The sequence below is a fragment of the Carassius carassius genome, chromosome 44 (assembly GCF_963082965.1).
Source record: "Carassius carassius chromosome 44, fCarCar2.1, whole genome shotgun sequence".
Classification (NCBI taxonomy): Eukaryota; Metazoa; Chordata; class Actinopteri; order Cypriniformes; family Cyprinidae; genus Carassius; species Carassius carassius.
In genome coordinates, this window is record NC_081798.1 from 23,522,257 (window position 1) to 23,542,953 (window position 20,697).

At 37.0% G+C, this 20,697-nt stretch overlaps 1 protein-coding gene across 1 annotated transcript; it reads left to right on the forward strand.

Annotated features, from left to right (window-relative positions):
* The first annotated feature begins 442 nt into the window (after positions 1 to 442).
* Positions 443 to 18,101, forward strand: LOC132126193 (serine/threonine-protein phosphatase 6 regulatory ankyrin repeat subunit C-like). The gene is made up of 29 exons (XM_059537327.1): positions 443 to 616; positions 1,403 to 1,486; positions 1,677 to 1,755; positions 2,973 to 3,043; positions 3,108 to 3,308; positions 3,428 to 3,515; positions 4,040 to 4,182; positions 4,390 to 4,602; positions 4,679 to 4,757; positions 5,042 to 5,156; positions 5,512 to 5,594; positions 5,733 to 5,796; positions 5,902 to 5,970; positions 6,628 to 6,862; positions 7,102 to 7,157; positions 7,510 to 7,557; positions 7,648 to 7,759; positions 9,835 to 9,906; positions 10,254 to 10,455; positions 10,753 to 10,840; positions 13,822 to 13,939; positions 15,469 to 15,688; positions 15,798 to 15,885; positions 15,967 to 16,050; positions 16,208 to 16,353; positions 16,504 to 16,586; positions 16,679 to 16,761; positions 16,843 to 16,934; positions 17,573 to 18,101. The coding sequence occupies exons 1-29, from the start codon at positions 590 to 592 to the stop codon at positions 17,755 to 17,757; spliced, it is 3,228 nt and encodes a 1,075-aa protein (XP_059393310.1). The 5' UTR covers positions 443 to 589; the 3' UTR covers positions 17,758 to 18,101.
* Positions 18,102 to 20,697: the final 2,596 nt, after the last annotated feature.

Here is a 20,697-nt window from a genome sequence, read left to right on the forward strand (position 1 = left end):
GTTTTTTGGGGATTAATTTTCATGGCAAAGGAGGACTATGCAATTCATCTGATCACTCTTCATAACATTCTGGAGTATATGCAAATAGCTATTATAAAAACTTAAGCAGCAACTTTTCAAATTTCCAATATTTATGTAATTCCCAAAACTTTTGGCCACGACTGTAGTCCGTTATTGATTCCAAATCCCATGACAAAAATTGTCTTCAGGAATGTATTCAATTACATTTTACATTTTAGGTACAAAAACAAACAAACAAAAAAACATTACTTTTGACCTTACTCATTTATCAAATTGATTTAAATAGGATAATAGTGTGCCATATTGATATAAAATGTAAAAGAAAAGTGTAGGTAGTGAAAGTGAACAGTATCTTTATATTTTTATAAAAATATCCCTGCAGTGCACGAGCCTGCTGAACGGGATGATGCTCTGTTTGACTGTAGATGGAGCTGTAAAGCAGCGGCTTCATGTTACAGCGCAGTTGCTCTTCTAGTGAATCCGTTCACTATTAACGGCCTAAAACATAGAATCATTTCTTCACGATCATATCCTAATGAATAAACTCCGACCTGACTAATCTGTCGAGATGGGAATATTAAAGATAAGAGAGCAGGTAAGCGTCCAGAACTGCTTTTCGCTTTAGTTTTGTCAGCAGCATGGAAGGGCAGTCTTAGTATGACTTGCTCTCTCTAGTAGTCTATATAGTTTCAGTTTTTTTTATATACTTCCCTTAAATACAGCTAGAGGAAAACTGTCACTGTAAAACTAGTTATACCCAGATCTCGGCTCTGGTTGAACCTGTCTCGTAATAGTAAAATTGCGCTGTCAGTGAACAACCATATGTCGGTCATTAGCTGGCTTTAGTGGACGGAAATAATTTGCGATATATAGCTATATGTGTATACATGCAAACTTTTCAACCTTTTTTTTTTGAGTATGTTTACTTAACATTGTACTAAAAAGTAATTACTAGTTTTGCCTCTGAAATGGCAAAAGCTTTTTTTTTATATAGTTAACAAAACATTTGTTTTTGATTCAGAACTTTTAAATGAATAGAAACAAACAGAAATGAAACTGACCAAAGGCTTAAAGGGATATTTCACCTAAATGAAAAAATGTTTACTCACCATTAAGTTGTTCCTGGATTCCTTTCTTCTGCCCAAGACAAAAGAACATATTTTGAAGAATATTGGTAACAGAATAGTTGATGATCCCCTTTGGCTTCAGCAGCATAAAAGATACAAAGTTTTGTGGGGACCATAAAAAGTTCCAATTTAACTTCCATTATATTTCATATACTCAAATCCAGAGCTATGTTTTTGAAGCAGAATTCCCAGCCCTGCTAAAGTGTGGCTACTCTGATCCTGATCCTGAATCTGTCTGTCTTTCTCTCTTTTAGTCACTCCTGGTCCAGGCAGTTTTTAGCCAGAATGTTGAAATGGTGGAATTTTTGTTGGAGCAAAATGAAGAAGTCAATGAACTGGTACGCAAAGAACTATTTTCCTCATTTGCAGAAATGTTTTGGTTTTTCAAAATTCCTTTAATCCTTTTATTTCTTTGTAAGAAACCATAAATCCTGATTACTAAAATTATGAAATACTTTTGATTTAAAATGTAGAGTGAATACAAACATTTTACCTTATAACGTGAGATACAGTCATTTGTTGTTGCAGGACCACGAGTGGCGCACTGCGTTGCATGCTGCAGCTTATGTTGGTGGTGTTTATATCATGGACCTCCTCATCAGTTCAGGTGAGATCAGGATTTTCACGATCGGAGGTTTGAATATGGACTAACAGTTACAGACATGGACAGCAAACCACACTGGTTGTTTTACATGACTGTATGTCCTTGTACATGTATAAAAAGATATTCATTTAATTGTGCTTTATTGCAGAAGTTACAATACCAGTCAATGTTTTGACAAGTTTCACCACAAATACAATAAAAAGGATTTATTGTGCATTAGTAGTACAACTTAAAATAATGAAATAATTTGATAATCGAAATAATCAGAATTATTTTTTTAAATTGTAGTTTTATTTTTATGTATTGCCATAAAGCTGAAATTTCAGCAGCTGTTACTCACATGATCCTTCAGAAATCATGCTGATTTGTGGTTCACTTATTATCAGTTGTTATTTGTGCTCAGTTATTTATAATGGTTTTAATAATAAGGAATTAAAAATGAATAATAATAAACTGTTTTTGCAGTTTTTTATTAAATTTATTTTCTAATTAATTCAATGTCCTTGCAGAATAAGGGTATTCTTTTTATTGTTTATTTTTATTTTTATTGTAATTACCACAGATTTTTTAATCGCAGTTTGTTCCGGTTTACACAAAAATATGAAGCAGCACAACTTGTTTCAACATTTATAATAATAAATTCTCAAATAATTCTTTAACATAATTATAACTTTAACATATACTTTCTGAAGGATCATATGACACTGAAGACTGGAGTAATGCTAAAAATTCAGCTTTGCCATTGCGTCAGTAGAAAACGTCTCTTTTAAACTGTAATAGTATTTCACAATACTCTTTTTACTGCATTTGATCAAACAAATACAGCCCTGGTGAGTATAAGAGACTTCTTCATAAAAAAAAAGAATTAACGAAGTTCATTTTGGGTCACACTTTATTTTAAATGTCCAGTTCTCACCATTAACTTATCTATTAACAACGATATTTGCATCAATAAACTCCTAATTTACTGCTTATTAATAGTTCGTAAGGTAGTTGTTAAGTTTCAGTATTGTGTAGGATTGTAGGAATGAAGGAATGAAGAATATGCTCATGCAGAATAAGTGCTTTAGAAGTACTAATAAACAGCAAATATGTTAATAAAAGACATGCTAATAAGCAACTAGTTAATATAAAGAATTGGTTGCTATACTGAAGTGTTTGAATGTTTAGCCTTTAACACTGTATTTAGTCTTTGATTGCCTGTGATGTTGTGGTCTCAGGTGCTGATGTCAATGCTAAAGACCAGGAGTGGCTGACTCCTCTGCATCGAGCAGCTGCCTCTCAGAATGAAGTAAGTAAATAATTTTGCTGTTTATTGTGTTTTTGTCTCTCATTTTGTATTACTTTAAATGCAGGAGTCTGTTGGGCTGCTTTTGAGAAAGGGAGCTGAAGTGAATGCACAGGACCGGTTCTGTCAGACGCCGCTGCATGTAGCTGCAGCCAACAGAGCCATGAAGTGTGTCCAGATTCTGATTCCTTACGTGAGCAGTCTGGATGCAGCTGATCGCTTCGGGAGAAGCGCTTTACATCATGCTGTCCACAGTGGACACGCAGAGGTTTGGCAAGAGCTGATACTGAATAGCAGGATTTATCCGAAACACTTCATTCCTTCAGGTGTGCATGTTAAGAAAGAAGAAAAACAGTCTTGAAGACTAATTAATAATAATGTTCTTAGACAGTGACCATGCTCCTAAATAAAGGAGCCAACGTGAGTGCCCGAGACATAAAGGACAGACAGCCTATCCATTTGGCTTCTTATCTAGGTATCTGCTCCTCTGACTTTGAATTCCTGCCTCAGTTAATATGTTTATTATATTTGACCCTGGAGCACAAAACCAGTCATAAGTAGCACAGGCATATACAATGCATTGCATGGGTCAAAATGGGACCCAAAGATTTTTCTTTTATGCCAAAAATCATGAGTATATTAATTATAAATTAAGATATTTTGTAAATTTCCTACCATAAATATGTCAAAACCTAATGTTCGATTAGTAATATGCATTGCTAAGTATTTCAATTGGACAATTTTAAAGGCAATTTTCTCAGTATTTTGATTTTTATGCACCCTCAGATTCCAGATTTTCTCTGGAATCTCAGCCAAATATTGTCTTATCTTAACAAACCATACATCAACGGAAAGCTTATTTATGTATAATGTATAAATCTCAATAATAAAAAATAAAGACGCTTATGACAGGTTTTGTGGTCCAGAGTCACATATAGAAGTCTGATCTGAATATATTTCATTTCACCAGTGTGTTATGTGGTTGTGTCTGTTGTTCAGGGCATCTGGAGGTTGTCAAGCTCTTAGTAGCGTGCAGCGCTGATGTGTCCTGCAGGGACAAGCAGGGGTTTACCCCTCTACATGCGGCTGCTCTTGGGGGACACACTGAAGTGGTCAAGTACCTGCTGAAACATGGAGCAGAGGTGAGGGCTCATATATTAGTGCCAGATCTCTGTTTCCTGCTTGTTTATGTGTCATGTTTTCATTGTCTTGTCACATGGTCACCATGGCTGAGCATCACAAACCTGTCTTTTTAGGCAAGTAGCAGATATGGGTGTCATGTCATAAAATAATTTGAATGATGAGTGAAATGAGACAGAATCCATTGTGATTTAAGTTTTGTCTGTTAGATCGATGAAGCAGATGGCTCTGGTAACAGTGCTCTCCACATGGTTTGTTACGCTGGGCAAAGGGCTGTAGCTAATGAGCTGGTTAACTGTGGTGCCAGTGTTAACCGATCAAACGTGCGTGGCTGTACACCGCTGCACCTGTCTGCTGCCTCCGCTGAAGGAGCCTTGTGTCTGGAGCTGCTGGTCAATAACGGGGCAAATGTTCACATTCCGGTCAGTAGACATGAACTCGAAATGAGCTGGCGATTGTCGCAGTGTTTCTCTTTGACCTTTCTTGCTTTGATTTCAGAATAAATCCGGGAAGAGTCCTTTGCATGTGGCTGCCATTCACGGACACTTCACCCGTTCCCAGATACTCCTTCAAAATGGTAAAGCCACACTCACAGCAGTACAGTTTTACAGCAGTAATTTCCTGTTGAGCTACTGTTCAAAAAAGTACACTGTAAAAAGCTCTGTAGGGTTAGAAATGACTTTACTTGACTCACTGGTGGACTAGCTTAGCAGTGCTATGTAAAGGCTTGTAATTGTAAAGGATTACTTCATATTGTTAACGCACATTAACTAAACATTCTTACACTGTCATAAATGACACCATGACACACTACAGTACCATCACAATTGTAAATGTCTCTTTTTTTTTTTTCTCTTGCAGGTGCAGAGGTGGAGTGTGTTGATAAATATGGTAATACTCCTCTTCACTCTGCTGCTAAACGTGGTCATGAGTTGCTCATCACTACACTCTTGAATAACGGTGCGGATGTGGCCAGGTGTGTCTTAACAAAACCATTCAAATACAGAGACCTACCTCAGCAGAACCGACTCTTTTGAGTCTGTGTCCACTTCCATTTATTGCAGTTTGCATGTATGTGGATTCACGCAGTTTAGTCATGCTTAGTCAGTAATTAAAATGTTCAATTATCTTAAATCTAAGCCTTCCTAAATATTATGTTGCTATATTTTTTGAATGAGCCTATGAATGAATTGAAAGTAATTATTGGCTACAGCACGAATTTGATGGTTTCAGTCATGACATATCTACAGTTTATCTTGAGAATATGTTTAAAAATGCAATTCTTATTATTAAATCGTAATATGCTTTTACAATAACTGTCCATCTCATAGGCGAGGCATTAATGGCATGACTCCATTGCACTTGACAGTGTTTTACGGATTTTCAGACTGTTGTCAAAAGTTACTTTCCTCAGGTAAAAATCATATACATATGACAGATGCTTATATCCAAAATAATGCATGAGCACTATCCCATTGCTTTGACATTAAACCAGATATATGTCACCCATCTAAGAATGTATGTTTGTCTAACAGACATCTACTCTTGGCAGGGTTTGATGTAAACACCGTGGACGGCCTGGGAAGGACATGTTTGCATGCAGCTGCTTCAGGCGGGTATGCTAAATGTCTACCACTTATGTGCTTGTAGTTTGTAAGCTATATTTCTTTAATTAACAATTTTGTTATTCATACTTTGTTTTTCAATTTGTTCACTGACAGAAATGTTGAATGTCTTAAATTGCTGTTAAAAAGTGGTGCTGCTTTGAATAAAAAGGACAATTTTGGAAGGTAAAGTCTTTATTAATAAATAAAATGTATGTATATAGTTACATATTTTCACGCAGATTCATAAAAACCAATAGTGAAAATGCTTCAGATAATATTTTGTAATGGCTAAATGCACTCAAGCTGGCATGGACAGAACACCTATGATCTGTATTATCTCAGTATGTTTAAAGGATTTTTCAAAGAGCATTTTAACTCATCTAATATGCTGTAATACAAACTAGTGCTGCGATTAAGCACATCCAAAACAAAAAATTTGTTTACATAATTTATGGGAATGCACTACATATATCTATGTATACATAAATACATACACATACAGTATATATATATATATAGAAAATATTTACATGTATATACTTATATTCATATAAGTTATATTGTATGTAAATATATTTAATATATAAACAATATATTTTTCTTGAATATATTATACTGTAGCATGTGTGTTTTTATATATAATTATATATACAAAATAAATATACACAGTACACACACATAATGTAAACAAAAACATTTAATTTGGATGCGATTAATCCTTTGACAGCACTAATACAAACAGGGAAATCAGATTTATTTTTAAAATGAACAATGTCATAAAGTTACATAAAGCTTAGTGACCTAGAAAGAGTGTTAAATCTTTTATTGAATTCTTCACAGGTCTCCTTTGCACTACACATCAGTGAACGGCTCATATCTGTGTACAGTGGCTCTGGTGAAAGCTGGAGCTGATGTTAATGAACTGGATGTGAATGGATGCAGTCCACTGCACTACGCAGCTGCTGCCCAAATCTCACACAGGCATAACACTTATAACACTGCCCTACAAACAGCTGATTTGGAAAGGATTCAGACCCCTGCATTTTTCCACATTTTGTTATGTCAGCCCTATACTGTTCCTCTGCTTTTTATTACCATCTAGTCTTTTGTTCCTTTACAAGATTATTTTTTGCTGACTAAGTCCAGGCTAGTCTTGTCTTGTCCAGTCCTGTTAAGCTCTGTTGCCATTCTCTGTCCACCTGCTCTCTAATTTTCATGTGTGTGTGCCCAGATGCTGCACTCTCTCTGTGATTTCTCTCTGGTAGCTCTCTTAGTCATATTGACCCTTAATTTTGGTCCTCGACTCACTTTCAGACTGTTGTTCTGCTCTTTTGTTCAATAAACACAGGACTGAAGCTGAAGTGTAGTGGGTAGAATCAGTAGGCTCATTTATTTGGGTGTTTTGACATTTTCCATGTGTCACCAAAAATTTTAATACTGTCATTATTTATAGAACTATGTGTTTCATCTGCGGAAGGAAAACTCTAAATGAAAGCACCCGACAGCCTATTCTGTGCAATTTTAATGAATACAATGCATAAATAGTCCATACAATGAATTCAGTGTATTTCAAGTCGTCAGAAGCCATAGGAAAAGATTTGTGTGAGGAACAGACTAAAATGATCATTATTTTCTGTTTGTTTATACCAGTACAAATTCATATTTATTTATTCAACTAATTTCAAATATGACTTAACTTTGTGTATATTTTTTCTCCAACAGAGTTGAACAGAACTGTCCTGACAGTGAGACAGATGAAGAAGCTCAGTGGTAAACATCTTTTGGGATTTGAAAATAAAATGACTAACTGTTAATAAGCTTTATTGTACATGACCCCTTATGTGTTACATGTTCTTACAGGTGTTTGGAGTTTCTTTTGCGTAGTGGTGCTGACCCAACACTGCGTGACAGTAAAGGCTTCAGTCCGGTCCACTACGCAGCTGCCTGTGGTCACAGACACAACCTAAAATTGGTGAGAAAACTCTTTTCATGGTATACCATATATGAGTAGAATTTTGTGTGGCTTTTAGTTTGATATGTAGTTTTCACACCTGCCAGTTCTGTCTAGTGGAAAAAGCATACATCAAAACTGACATTTGAATGTCAAAACTATTTTATTTTGATAAAACTATGCATGGATGAATCGTTTACAGGAGAGATCAGCAAAATGCAATTAGAAATAAATATTAATTTCCATTCCATGTCGACTTTAAATGAAGTGGCTTTTATTTTAAATAAATATAGCACAAGCAGAAATTTTAAGTGAATCATTTCACAAAAGTAGTGGTAGCACTTTATTTTAATTTAAGCACTTTTTATTTTAGTGAACATGTAAGTGCAGCATTTCATATAGTCAACAGGATGAGCTAAAGGGACCATCAAAATAAAGTGAAACCAATAGTTTCTTAAGTTTGATATGATGGAAATAGATTAGCATGAGATTGCAATCCCATAAAAACCCAAATGGAAGTGTTCTGCACTGATATGTGCACATTAAAGGACGCGGATAAAGCCTGATCATTTCCATAACGATTCGGGAAATCTTTGGAAATCATCTGGAATCCATACAGAAATGCAGAATATTATAGGGTTACAGCAGATCTTATGATGAACAGGTGCATGTTTTTTTTAATAGGTTAAGACTTGTTTTTTGCAGTGTTAAATAATTTTGCACATAGCAGTAAATAGACTATCACAAACCTTAGTGAATCAGAGTGCATGACTCATTTAAATACTCTCCTCCCATAGATGTTGTGTCTGAAGGGGAAACATATACAAATGCCTATGCAATTAGGACAGCAATAAGGACAGCTGTTAGTAAATCTGACCCATAGTGTTAAAATGTTACAAGTAAACAAGTATTGTTTTTTGAAAAAAAAAAGAATTGTACTGAGCCCAGCATATGGAATGCAGGAAAAATATATTAGGCTAAATTGTGTGCATGATTTACTATTTAGTTCTCTAGATTTATAAATTGTGCACACGATTTAGCAAATTGAGGGAATGATTTAGAAAATCGAGGGAACAAAATATTAACTGTGTGCACGTTTAAGTACATCGAGGGAATGAATTTGTAAATTATGCGTGCAATTAATTTTTTCTTGCTTGTCATGTGCGGGGCTCAGTAGATTTGAGACACAATGTTATTGTTAAACATTAAAGGGGTCCTTTTTCAACTTTAGTTAGTCTGTAATGTTGCTGTTTGACCGTAAATAAAGATCTGCAAAAGGAGATATTTTATTGAACAGAAATCACTTTTCAAAAACTACAATGAACGATTCGTTTGGACTACAACAAATATTTTCCAGGATTCGTGATATCACAAAGACCGACGAATGGGACGAGAGCTGGTTGAGCTGCACTGGACAAGGCAGTGAGTGTTATCACTGTCAGAGACATGCTAGCTTTCCCAAGGCAGATTAACATTGAATTGGGTTTAAATTGTGCTCAAATTTATTTGATTTTGACGAAGTATTTACACTGAAGCTTGCAGCCGGCGGCTATGGTAAGGGGCGTGATTTTTCCTGACCAGGCACCAAGTGCTGCCAATCACAACACACACTGACCCAGCTAACCAATCACAGCACATTTTGTATTTCAGAAGGCGGGCCTTCATTTGATACAGGAACCATTTGAGCCGTTCATGCCAGACTGGGGAGAGACGTGTTGTAATAATGTAAAATATGCGAAAAATAATGTGTTTTTTTCGAACAACCTAGCATGAGAGCCTGTTCTAGTACACCCCCAAAACAAAATCAAGCCTTTGTAAAAGAGCATAATAGGACCCCTTTAATGAAACATGGAACATGACTATAATTAATATGAAGGGAAACTATAACTGTGGGTACTCTTTAGAAGAAACTGAGTATCTTAGCTTGGTTTACCAATGTTATGTCTGAGAAAATCTATTTGGAAAATCATTTGTTTGCTGATGCCACTTTCTTTGGTATTTTGTTATCTAATGCACTGGCTGGCACACAACTAAGCTACTTTTACCTCGTTCTGTTTGTCACTTTGAGTGAACTCACAATAAACATTTCTTATTAGCTCATAGAAATGTCTTTCAAATGTGTGGAAGATGTGGAAAGTTGTGTTCCAGTGAGTCCCTTTCACTTAGCGGTGAGTACTCCATCTCCAGTCATATCTCTTTTCTCTCTTTTTCTCTGATGCAGTTGTCATTAAAAAGTGGATTTTTAATTTAAGTAGAATTAAAATGAATTGAAATTAATGGAACTGATACAAATGTATTTTTTGTTAACTAGAAAGGGGAAATTTGCAAAGACATAAAAAAATAAGCCTTTGCCAGTTGGAGTAATCCAGTAAATTCTTCTCTCTATCGATTATTTCGATTCAAAAACCAATTAAAACTTCCTGTGTAGATAAGCCAATTCTATTTAAGTTACTCATGAATTGATAGTAAACCAAGATATGAATTTTGCCCAACCCTGATCAATTGTTTCTATCAGGCGTATAATGGTCACAGTGAGGCTCTTCAGGTGCTGTCCGAAACACTGGTTAATGTAGACATAAAGGATCCCAGGGGTCATACAGCTCTGTATATGGCTGCTCTGAGAGGTCACGGCCCCTGTGTGGAGCTGCTGCTGCTTCAAGGAGCGTCGTATGCCATCAGAGAGCACAGCCACAGATGGACACCACTACATGCTGCAGGTGTGTAAAGATATTAACATGTAAAGGAACAAAGAATTTGTAATGGGTAATGACTGAGAAGTTAGTTCAAAGGTTCAATAAGTAAAGGCACTCTACTTATATAGCATAATAATTTTATAAATTTGATAAATTACTGTGTAATTGAAACTAGTTTTCAAACTATTTTTTAATCATTTTGGTTGTGACAGTCGAATCAAATGTTTGGTTTGTTAAAGCTCAGTTAGACATACATCATTGCAGATCTGTGGAAGGGCCAAATCACATTTTTAACTTTAACCCACTGATTTTTCCTCATAGCTGCCAATGGTCAAACTGACTGCCTGCTCATGATGTTGAAAAGAGACGAAAAAGATGACATAATTGACCTCATGGACATACATGCACAGTAAGTGCCATTTCAACATTCACTTCAGTGATATAGCATGACAATATAGCATGATCATATACTGCATTTACAAAATTACAAAATTAAGCAGAAAATCACAGAAACAGAACAGGGAAGTCGACTTACAAGCAAGCATCACCCCAGTACTGCTTTAAAGGGGACATCAGATGCCCATTTTCCACAGTTTGTTATGATTCTTTAGGGTCTTCATGAAAAGTTTATAACATACTTTGGTTGAAATTTCTCAATGGTAGTGTAAAACAAATAATCTTGGCAGCATCTTGGCAGCACGTCACCACGCGTCACTCCAGGGTAATCAAAAATAGGCAAAAAGGCAAGAGCTGGTTGCTGAAGCCACGCCCACCTAGCTCGACAGCGGTGACAGCAGCGGCAATCCACCTGTCACTCTAGTGGCCACACCCTTAATTATGCAGAACTTTAAGGATTAATATAATTTAAACGGATGAGTTATAAAAAAATTCACCCTCCTCACAGTTGTCGTGAAGGGCAAAATCATTTTTTGCACCAGGCTGTAAAAATTTTTTCTGCTGTAAAGTTGGACATTTTAAAGGTGCTCTAAGTGATGTCACACATTTTTTAGGCCAAAACATTTTTTGTCACATCCAGCAAACATCTCCTCACTATCCGCTAGTTGCTTGTCCCCTGAACACACTGTAAAAAAACGGGGTGTCTCTAGACACCACAGGCTCCACAAACAACAATAAAAACAAACTGGGCTCACCCGCACCACAAAACATAAGAAACTGTTCCAGCCAATAACCGACAAGAAAGATTTGGGGTTGGGGTTTGGGGGGTTAGTGCACGGATGAAGAGGAGGGGTCTAGCTAGCCTCCGTTTTGTTTGACAACAATTTGAACGTCAACAAGAAGTTACGACTCCCGGCATCGCTTAGAGCACCTTTAACATGGGGAGTCTATGGGATTGACTCCCTTTTGCAGCCAGCCTCAAGCGGCCAGTCTATGAATTGCAGTTTTAGTCACTTCCTTGTTGCCCTCACGAGAGAGAGCGAGAGGTTGCCGCTCGGGTGCAACAAGTTCTTTTAAGAGACTGTTAACTTTAGCCATGGAATTAGCACATTATTAGAAAAGGCGATTTTCAAGGAAGATTCATAAAACAACCTTATACTCACTTCTTCTGTTGGTGAACAAGAATTTTTTTTTTCAAACATAAACATATTTAGGTAGTACGGGATCCACATTCCCTTAAAAAACAAATGTAATCCACTGCGTCTTCAGCGGCTCAGATGTCGGAAGTAAATGACGACTGCTATGTTTCCCCTTACACTTCGTAATATATCTTCTTTGTCAACCCTCAAAACTCAGCTAAAAACGTATGTTTATAATATGTATTTTGGATAATAATGGTGGACTCTAACAGCCTTGATAATGTGTTTTTTCTGATACTGGCCAACACAGTCATCAAGAATGAGTAACATGAACATCAAGGTGCTGAGAACACAGGCCTTATTTCAGACTCATTTCCGTTAGTCAGGAAGTCCAGGATCCAGTTGCAGGGTGAGCTCAAGTCAATGAACAGCATTCTGACTTTGTGCCTGAGAGGATGTGACATGATATGGCATTTGCAGTTGCACTTGAAGGCAGACTGTAAAAGGTCCAGTGTGGGTGGGATGATGGTCTTGATGTGAGTCATGACTAGCTGCTCGAGGCACTTCATGGCAGTTGGTGTGAGTGCCACAGGGTCGTAGTCATAAAGGCAGGTTATTGATTATTTCTATGCCATGGGGTGATGGTGGCATTTTTGAAGTATGCTGGCACAACAGACTGTACTAACGAATAGTTAAAAGATATTCATAAGGACATCAATCAGCTAGATCAAGGGTTCTTTCAGCCATTTGGGGGTGCCATTTGGGCCAGCAGCCTTGCATGGGTTAAACTCTTTGCAGAGCCCTATTTACTTCAGCTGATGTTAGCTCCTGTTCATCTGCTGGTGAGTTCATTTTCATGACTGGGGTGCTGTTAGTCCTCAAAACATGCAAAAAAATGTTGTTCTTTGCAGTAAAAGGAGAACTGCTGTCTGTTCTTTCAGCCCTTTTCACATGCGCTGAGGGTCTCTAAGTATTCCTAGATCATTAGTCTCCAAGTGTTCATCTCTGAGCATCCTGTACATCAGTCTAGACATGATTGTTTACTGCTGTGCCTTGTGGGGACAGTAACATGCTGGTAGAATTTAGGTGATTCCTAAGGGAAGTTGTGACCTAATGGTAAGAGAGTCGGACTTGTAAAAATGTCAGAGTGTCAGACTTGTAAAAATGGCAGGGCACAAATTACGAATGCAGCATGTTGGAGACGTTGCCACAGTTCTCTGGATTGAGTCTGTCAGTTTGTTTTGTTTCTTCATGTCCTTCCAGACAGACTGAGGATGATCAGATCAGATCTCTGTGTTGCGCACTGGCTGTTTTCAGACAAAAATCTATATATTAATATATAATATATATTTATATATACAGTATATTCAAGTGTTTCAACCACACCCATTGCCACAGGTAAAATCAAGCACCAAACCAAGCAGTCTGGATTTACAAACGTAAATAAAATGGTTCATTTTCATAGCCTGTACATTGTATTATTGGAAAGTGGAGCAGAAGCAGAAGGCCAGGTAAATTCACAGAGAGGGATCACCGAGTGCTGAAGCATATGGTGCGTAATAGTCCCCAATGCTCTGCAGATTTCATTGCTTCCAGATTTCCACTGGCCAAAGCTGTCCACTGGGAGCTTCATGGAATGGGTTTTTCCTTGGCCGAGCAGCTGCATGCAAGCCTCACATATCCATTTACAATGCCAAGCATTCAAAACTGCACATTCAAGTCTTTTCCTGTCTCAACGTTCAGTTCTATGCTTGAGAATCCATTAATATATTGTTTCCCCCTTTTTCTCCCTTTGTTCCTTTTTTGAATTGTTTGAAGTATTGCTATTATAAACATAGTTTGATGGTATCTGTAGGACTCCATTGATGTTGGCTACACTGGGCAGTCACATTGACTGTGTCCACATGCTGCTTGAGAGAGGAAGTAATCCAGACACTAGAGACAGAAGAAGCCACACTGCATTGCATCGCGCAGTAAGTTTATGGTTTGCACATACAGTACATATCCATGTGTTTGGTTTGTGTATCTGAATATTTGCAGGGAATTTAAGGTGTGTAGGCAGTACTAAAAAACTGAATTCTTTGGTCTTTAAACGGTACAACCCCAGAGTTCAGTCATTCCAACTAACTAATCCCACAAGATATCCATTTCATTTTAACAGCCCTTCTATGTTTCACATTTGGCAACATATTGTGAATTGGAATCATCTCCAAACTTAACTTTGGACACTTGGGTTTAAAAGTGGGAAAGATGTCAGCAGATCTAAGCTCTGTAGTGAGGACAGGTCAACACATGTGGCCTAATTATAGGAGTCATGGGCTTTGCAAAGGATTTGAAGGGGTGCTTTGTGAAAAACACTGGCGTGTGTTTTCTGTGATCAAATCACGATTGAATCTCATCTGACCACAGACCACAGCTACAAAAGTAATTTGTAATAGGTTGCTCTCGCAATGTGAAATATCCATTTATTTCTCACTTTATTTATCTATTTTGAGAGATTCTTGTTCCCCTTATTTCTTTTCACTCCTAGTGTAACTTCTTTGAACTCCTCCTAAATAATATATAAGATGAAGAGAAAAAAATCACAAAATCTTTACTCCACTAAAATGTGTTTTGCCTTGTTGCTTGTATTCAGTTATCTTAGCTTATTTCATTCAATTGGTTGGTGGACAAATACAGTTGTAGGGTTTTACGTGACATGCAAATCAAGTACAGGTGGTTTGTTACTGATGTGTAATCTACAGTGCCATACTGTTCATACGTAGGAAGTAGGTTAGATTAAATATTTTTTCACAATTAATGACATGCCAAAGTAGCTCAACTAGCCTTGCTGGCCCCACAACTTAATATAGGAGTGCTTCGCAACTACTGACTGAACTGAAGACAAAAATAGGTCTACTGACTTCTGTGAATAGACTGGATTTACAAGCCACCTCCCATTCTGTGATGACAGCTGAAACATTCATTTATATTCATGTTAAAGATGTGCTTTTTCCTACTGTCAAGTTAGAAGCAGCTTTATAATAAAAGCGTCAGCTAAAATAAAATGAATACATTTAATAAGATGAGGATACAGTCAGCAGGTACTGAATGAATATCAGAAGAATTTTAATCAAATTATACTTTCTAAAATAATGTAGTATAATAATACATTCTTATAATAAAACATTCTAATACTAATGTATGTTTGTATGTAAATTATGTGGGAATCAATACGGTAGATCCTAAAATGAAAGATTTAGTTGCCAAATTATTTTAGTCATTAACCTATTTCAACATTATGTTGACCAGGAGACTAAATTTAGATGGCTACTCAAGACATTCTTTCTGAATTGTATTTCAACCTTTTCCTGAGTAGTGACTTACTTTCTATTGCAAAATTTGTAGATTCCTTTAGCGATGTGATAAAATCAAATGTGGGACTACCAAAAATACTTGAAAAGTATAATTTATTATTCAGAAAACTCCTCTGTATTATTCAGGTCTCCTCTGTGTGTTCCAGGCAGTAGTTGGTAGTGAAGAGTGTGTCTCGGCTTTGCTGGCGCATGGAGCCTTCTCTCTGTGCAGGGACGTTTATGGCAGAAGTCCTTTGCACTTGGCTGCCTCTTGTGGTCACGCATGGCTGCTGCGTCCTTTACTTGAAGCGGCATCACTCTCAGACCCCCTTGACTCTCTGCTAGACTACAGTGCCTACACACCTACTCACTGGGCTGCTTACCATGGTAAGATGACTTTCCATTCCAGTAGAGAAACATCAGCTGAGTATTATACTAATGAATTACAAATCTCTTGTTTGCAACTTAAAAATAAGTATTTTTTGTATTTTTTTAGGGCACAGTGACTGTCTAGAAGCTTTACTTGAATATAGGCCATCAAGCTTTCAGGAAGGAAACACCTTCACACCACTGCACTGTGCACTGTGAGTGATCCTCACCTCATCTTCAAAATGTCTGTGAACACTTTCCATGATAAGATCCATTTCCTCTTCCTTTTGCCACAGAATTGCTGGTCACGATGGTGCTGCTCGACTGCTTATTGAAACTATGGGAACAAAAATTATGAACCTCATAGATGGCAAAGGAAGGTATGTACTGTATGTCTGTTGTCCACTTCAAATCTTTTTCCAAACATACTGTTGTAGCAAATTTAGACAAATAAGAGGCTCCCTTTTTAAAAGCTGATTTCAAAAAGCCGCCAATATTTCAGAATTACTATTGTTGTTTTTATTATTTTATCTGCAGGACTCCTTTACATGCATCTGCGTATGCAGGAAATGTTGCAGCGCTGCAGTTGGCATTGACCTGCGGCTCAGATGTAAACGCGGTCGATTATTCAGGGCGCTCTGCATTAATGCTTGCTGCTGAGAATGGGCATACTTCTGCTGTGGGTTTGTATTGTTAAAACTTGTATTGTCAAAAGAGCTTTATATCATGGAGAATTGTTGCATACTGTATATAACACTGGTTTTAAAAGATGTAGTACATGTGTTATCTTTATCGAGTAGTCTTAAGTGATCAGCTCAGACTTTTGGTTGCAGATATCTTGCTTCATCAGGCCGGGGCAGACCTCATGCTGCTGGACATCAACAGGAACTCAGCACTTCATATCGCCTGTATAAGAGTAATTACCCCATCACTCATAGTTTCCTATTAAACGGCATGCTGGGTGCAATGAGTTTTCATTATAAATGATCATCACGTTTAACTCAACAGAGTCATGAAATGTGTGCTCTTCTCATTCTGGCCGAGATTGATGACCCAGCTTTCATCAATAGCACAAACACGGCACTTCAAACGTGAGCATTCACATCTGCATAGGTGTATATGCATCGATTATTTGGTTGTTTTCACAAGTTTTTCTATCTACATACCATTAGACCTCTGCATATTGCTGCAAGAAATGGTCTAGCCACTGTGGTTGAGGTGCTGCTTACTCGAGGTGCAATTGTTCTGGCCATTGATCAAGATGGTGAGTTTCCCCATGCCCATCATATTGCCAAGAGAGAGAGCCAAAACTATTAACTTTACTAATAATAATTTACCAATAGCATTGACTAGTAGGTACAGTAGAATTTGTGTGTGAAGAGACACACAAACCAACTGCTCACCAACTGCTAGTTTAATAATCTCTTCAATGATTTTCTAATTCATCGTGTCCTAACATGGTGTGCCATGTAAGCTTTATTTCTCAACCACAAGTGACTACATTCAGTCACTTTGTTTGTATTTCTGAATTGCCACGTTAACTTAGGTAGCCCTTCAAACAAAGGAATCCCATTGGCCCAAAATCCAATTTTGCATATCAAGCCGCATTTTTACTTTTAGTGTGGACAGAAAAATGTTTACAGATAAGAATAATGCAAACTTGTCACAGTGTCTTCTTAGGATATAACTTAAACTAGTAGAATAATATGTATATTAAATACAGTGTCAGTGTTCAGTAGAAATTAAATGAAAGTAACAAAGATACTAAATGACATTTTATCAGCAGTGTGACAGTAACTCAGCTGTTTTCTAACTGTGTTATTTACAATAATAAGAGCCGATTGTGAAAAAAATGCTACTTTGCTGATATCTCTGACACATTTTACTGATTTGACATTTTAGGACATATTCCGGCTTTGGCATGCGCACCGAACAAAGATGTGGCAGACTGCTTGGCTCTTATAATTTCCACAATGATGCCTTTTTCTGCTGGCACCATCAGTCTGATGAAGCACTGTGGCATTTCTGCATCCCATCAGCCCTTGTCCAAAACCGTGCCTAAACAGCTGATCACAGAGGAACCATAGAGCTGAGTGGACACCAGATAATACACTGAACTCTTTTGACTTTGAACTCCTCCTATCGATTCAGAAGGTATTAGAATGTATTTTTTATTGTACAGTATTATACAATGCTTCTGTTTTAGCATCATGCAGTATATACTGTGACATATTCATTTGTAATACAGTACATCTTTAACTGCACCATTCCATTATGTGCTGAATTACTCCTTTATATGTAGCCTAAGAAAGTAACTACAATATCTGCTACTGTTTTAGCATTATACTATAGTATACAAGGACAGAAATGTGTTGCTGTGTGGGTACTCTAAATATGAATTTATCATTTCACTTTTATCTCAGCTTGATAAACTTTTTTTCCATCAAATAAATTTTCATCAAATAAATGTTTCACACTCACAGATTATGAGCTTCTAGGTTTTTGCATATTGAAATCTTATTTTACAGGCATAAATACTGAAATACGTAAAATTTTTAGAACTTTAATTAACCTAAACCTAACCTAAACAAACTAAATTACACAAATTTACACACAGTTTGAGTCACAAACAACTGTGTCACAGTATCACTTTTGCCATTCATTGTTTGCTGTAACACTGTGCTTTTATTTGTTTATCAGTAAACAGTTCTAGTAGACTTTAATCATCATTTCATACTTTTAACTACAGTAGAGTTGAACAATATGTATTTTTAAGCAAAATATTTTTTACATTTTTTAATTGGAGTAAACACATTGGAGAAAAACAAATGACAAATGTATGTATCCGAATGTAGACATCTAAATAATGATAAAAAATTTACTAATGTCTACATTTCTTGGGATATGTGATTGTTTGCATGTAATATGGAACATCTACCCTCTTTACCATGTTATATATCAGCATTCTCCAGGTTTTTTTTTTTTTTTTTGCTTAATTTTTTTCTGACAGTTCCTCTGCATTTTTAAGGCTGCTTTCCTTTTTACTTGTGGATTTCATTTTAATAGTTCAGTTAAGTAACAGTGTTGCAAGATTGTAAATGTCCAAATATCATACCAGAAGCTCAAAATTATCGTATTTGGAAGAAAATTATTGTATATGAGTCAAACGTACAGAATACAGCTATTTATCTACCACCAACTTTTTGACATGACCTGAAAATTACCATTAAATTACATTAATTTAAAAATGGGGTCAGATTAAACTGTGTGAGGGATTTGAGTGTTTAAAAAGATGAGTCAAACAACAAGAGTAAAAGTGAAAATCAAATACAGTATGTATTTACAATGTTCACAAGACACTTAAAACAACACAATAAAACTAGTAATCCTAGGCTGTCAAAAGCACAGAGTCTTTTCTTTCCATACCATTAAAACAGTCCTTAAGAATTCCTGTGTGCTGTAAGTCCCAATGTGAATGTGAGAAGTGTCCACCAGTGTATATACAATCCAAAGTGGGTGATAATCCATTAAAGTGAGGTTCTGGAATGGTAAATTAACAAAGGTAACCCCTCAGTCCAGCTTTAGGTCAAAGACCATTCCAAAACCTCACCGATCATTACAGTACATCGTATAGAGGTCAAAATTATTGTGCAAATATGATAAATATTGTACGTCTGGCGACATTTTGAAGTAATAGTGAACAAGTAAAGTATAAAAAAAAGGTAACATTTTCACAATAAATAAAATTTTAATACTAAATACAAACTGGAAAAGTTTTCAACAGCTATATGTTAAACATTATGGTATTTGTGTACTTTATAAATACCAAGCACATAGGTACGACAGAAAAAGCATTCCAGCCATGATAAAATCCACTTTGATGTGACACACCGGATCCCTATCAATACACTTTGCTCGCACTGCTTTGGGGAAACTCTGGCTATATCTGAAATAGCCCCCTATAGCCTCATTCACTAATCACTATACCCTACATTAGTCCACTCATACAGTTCACTTGAAGGAGTGAATGAAAACGAATGATTGAATTCGAACACAGAGTGCAACAGAAGGACTACCGCTTTTGTATAGTTTGCTTGCTGTTTAATAATCATTTAAAATGGCAGCTCCAGTAGTAAGATTAAAGGATTTATCTTGAACTCTGTCACAGAAATTATGTATAAACCATAGTTAAACAATTGCATAATCAATTTACAATGAATTTGTACATCTGTTGTATTATGCTAAAATTAATGGATGAGTCAAATGAGTCAGCATCTTCTGGCGAGACGTGGGATTAGATTCGGCGCACGACTCTCACAGTGCATTATGGGTTATCTCTAGCCGTTGTACACTCAGTTGTACACTCGTTTTTGCCGTGCATTGTTTATTTGCCATGCATCAACAAGATGGCGCCGCCGAGTCCGGTCACGGTCCAGGTTGCTCCGCTTAGATTATGTTTTTATTTACTTTTTTACCTACTTCTGCTTTCTCTTTTTACACACATTACCTCTGCACTGATCGTATACGCAAAGGAAACACTTTTGGACATTGGACATCGCTTCACTGACCTGTTTCAGGACACTTTATCCTCCAACCCATCGTGGCCATCTGAGATTCTCCGGAACGCCGAGATGAACAATGGCCACCTGAATAACCACTCGAGGCGACGGATCAAGAAACACAGCGGGAAACGTGCTGGGATTCGCAACAGACTAAGGAAAAGAGCACACAGCCCTCCTTTACCGAGCATTCTGCTCGCCAATGTCCAGTCTCTGGAGAATAAGATGGACGATCTTAGAGCCAGGATAAGTTTCCAACGGGACATTAGGGACTGTAACATCCTTTGTTTGTCTGAAACGTGGCTCACGCCCTTGGTCCCGGATGCTGCTGTAACGCTGTCTGAAAACTTCTCTGTTTTAAGGATGGACAGGACAGCCGAGGCCGGCAAATCCAAAGCCGGGGGAGTGTGTTTCATGATTAACAAGAAATGGTGTGACCCCAGGAATATCTCCACTCTGTCGCGCTCC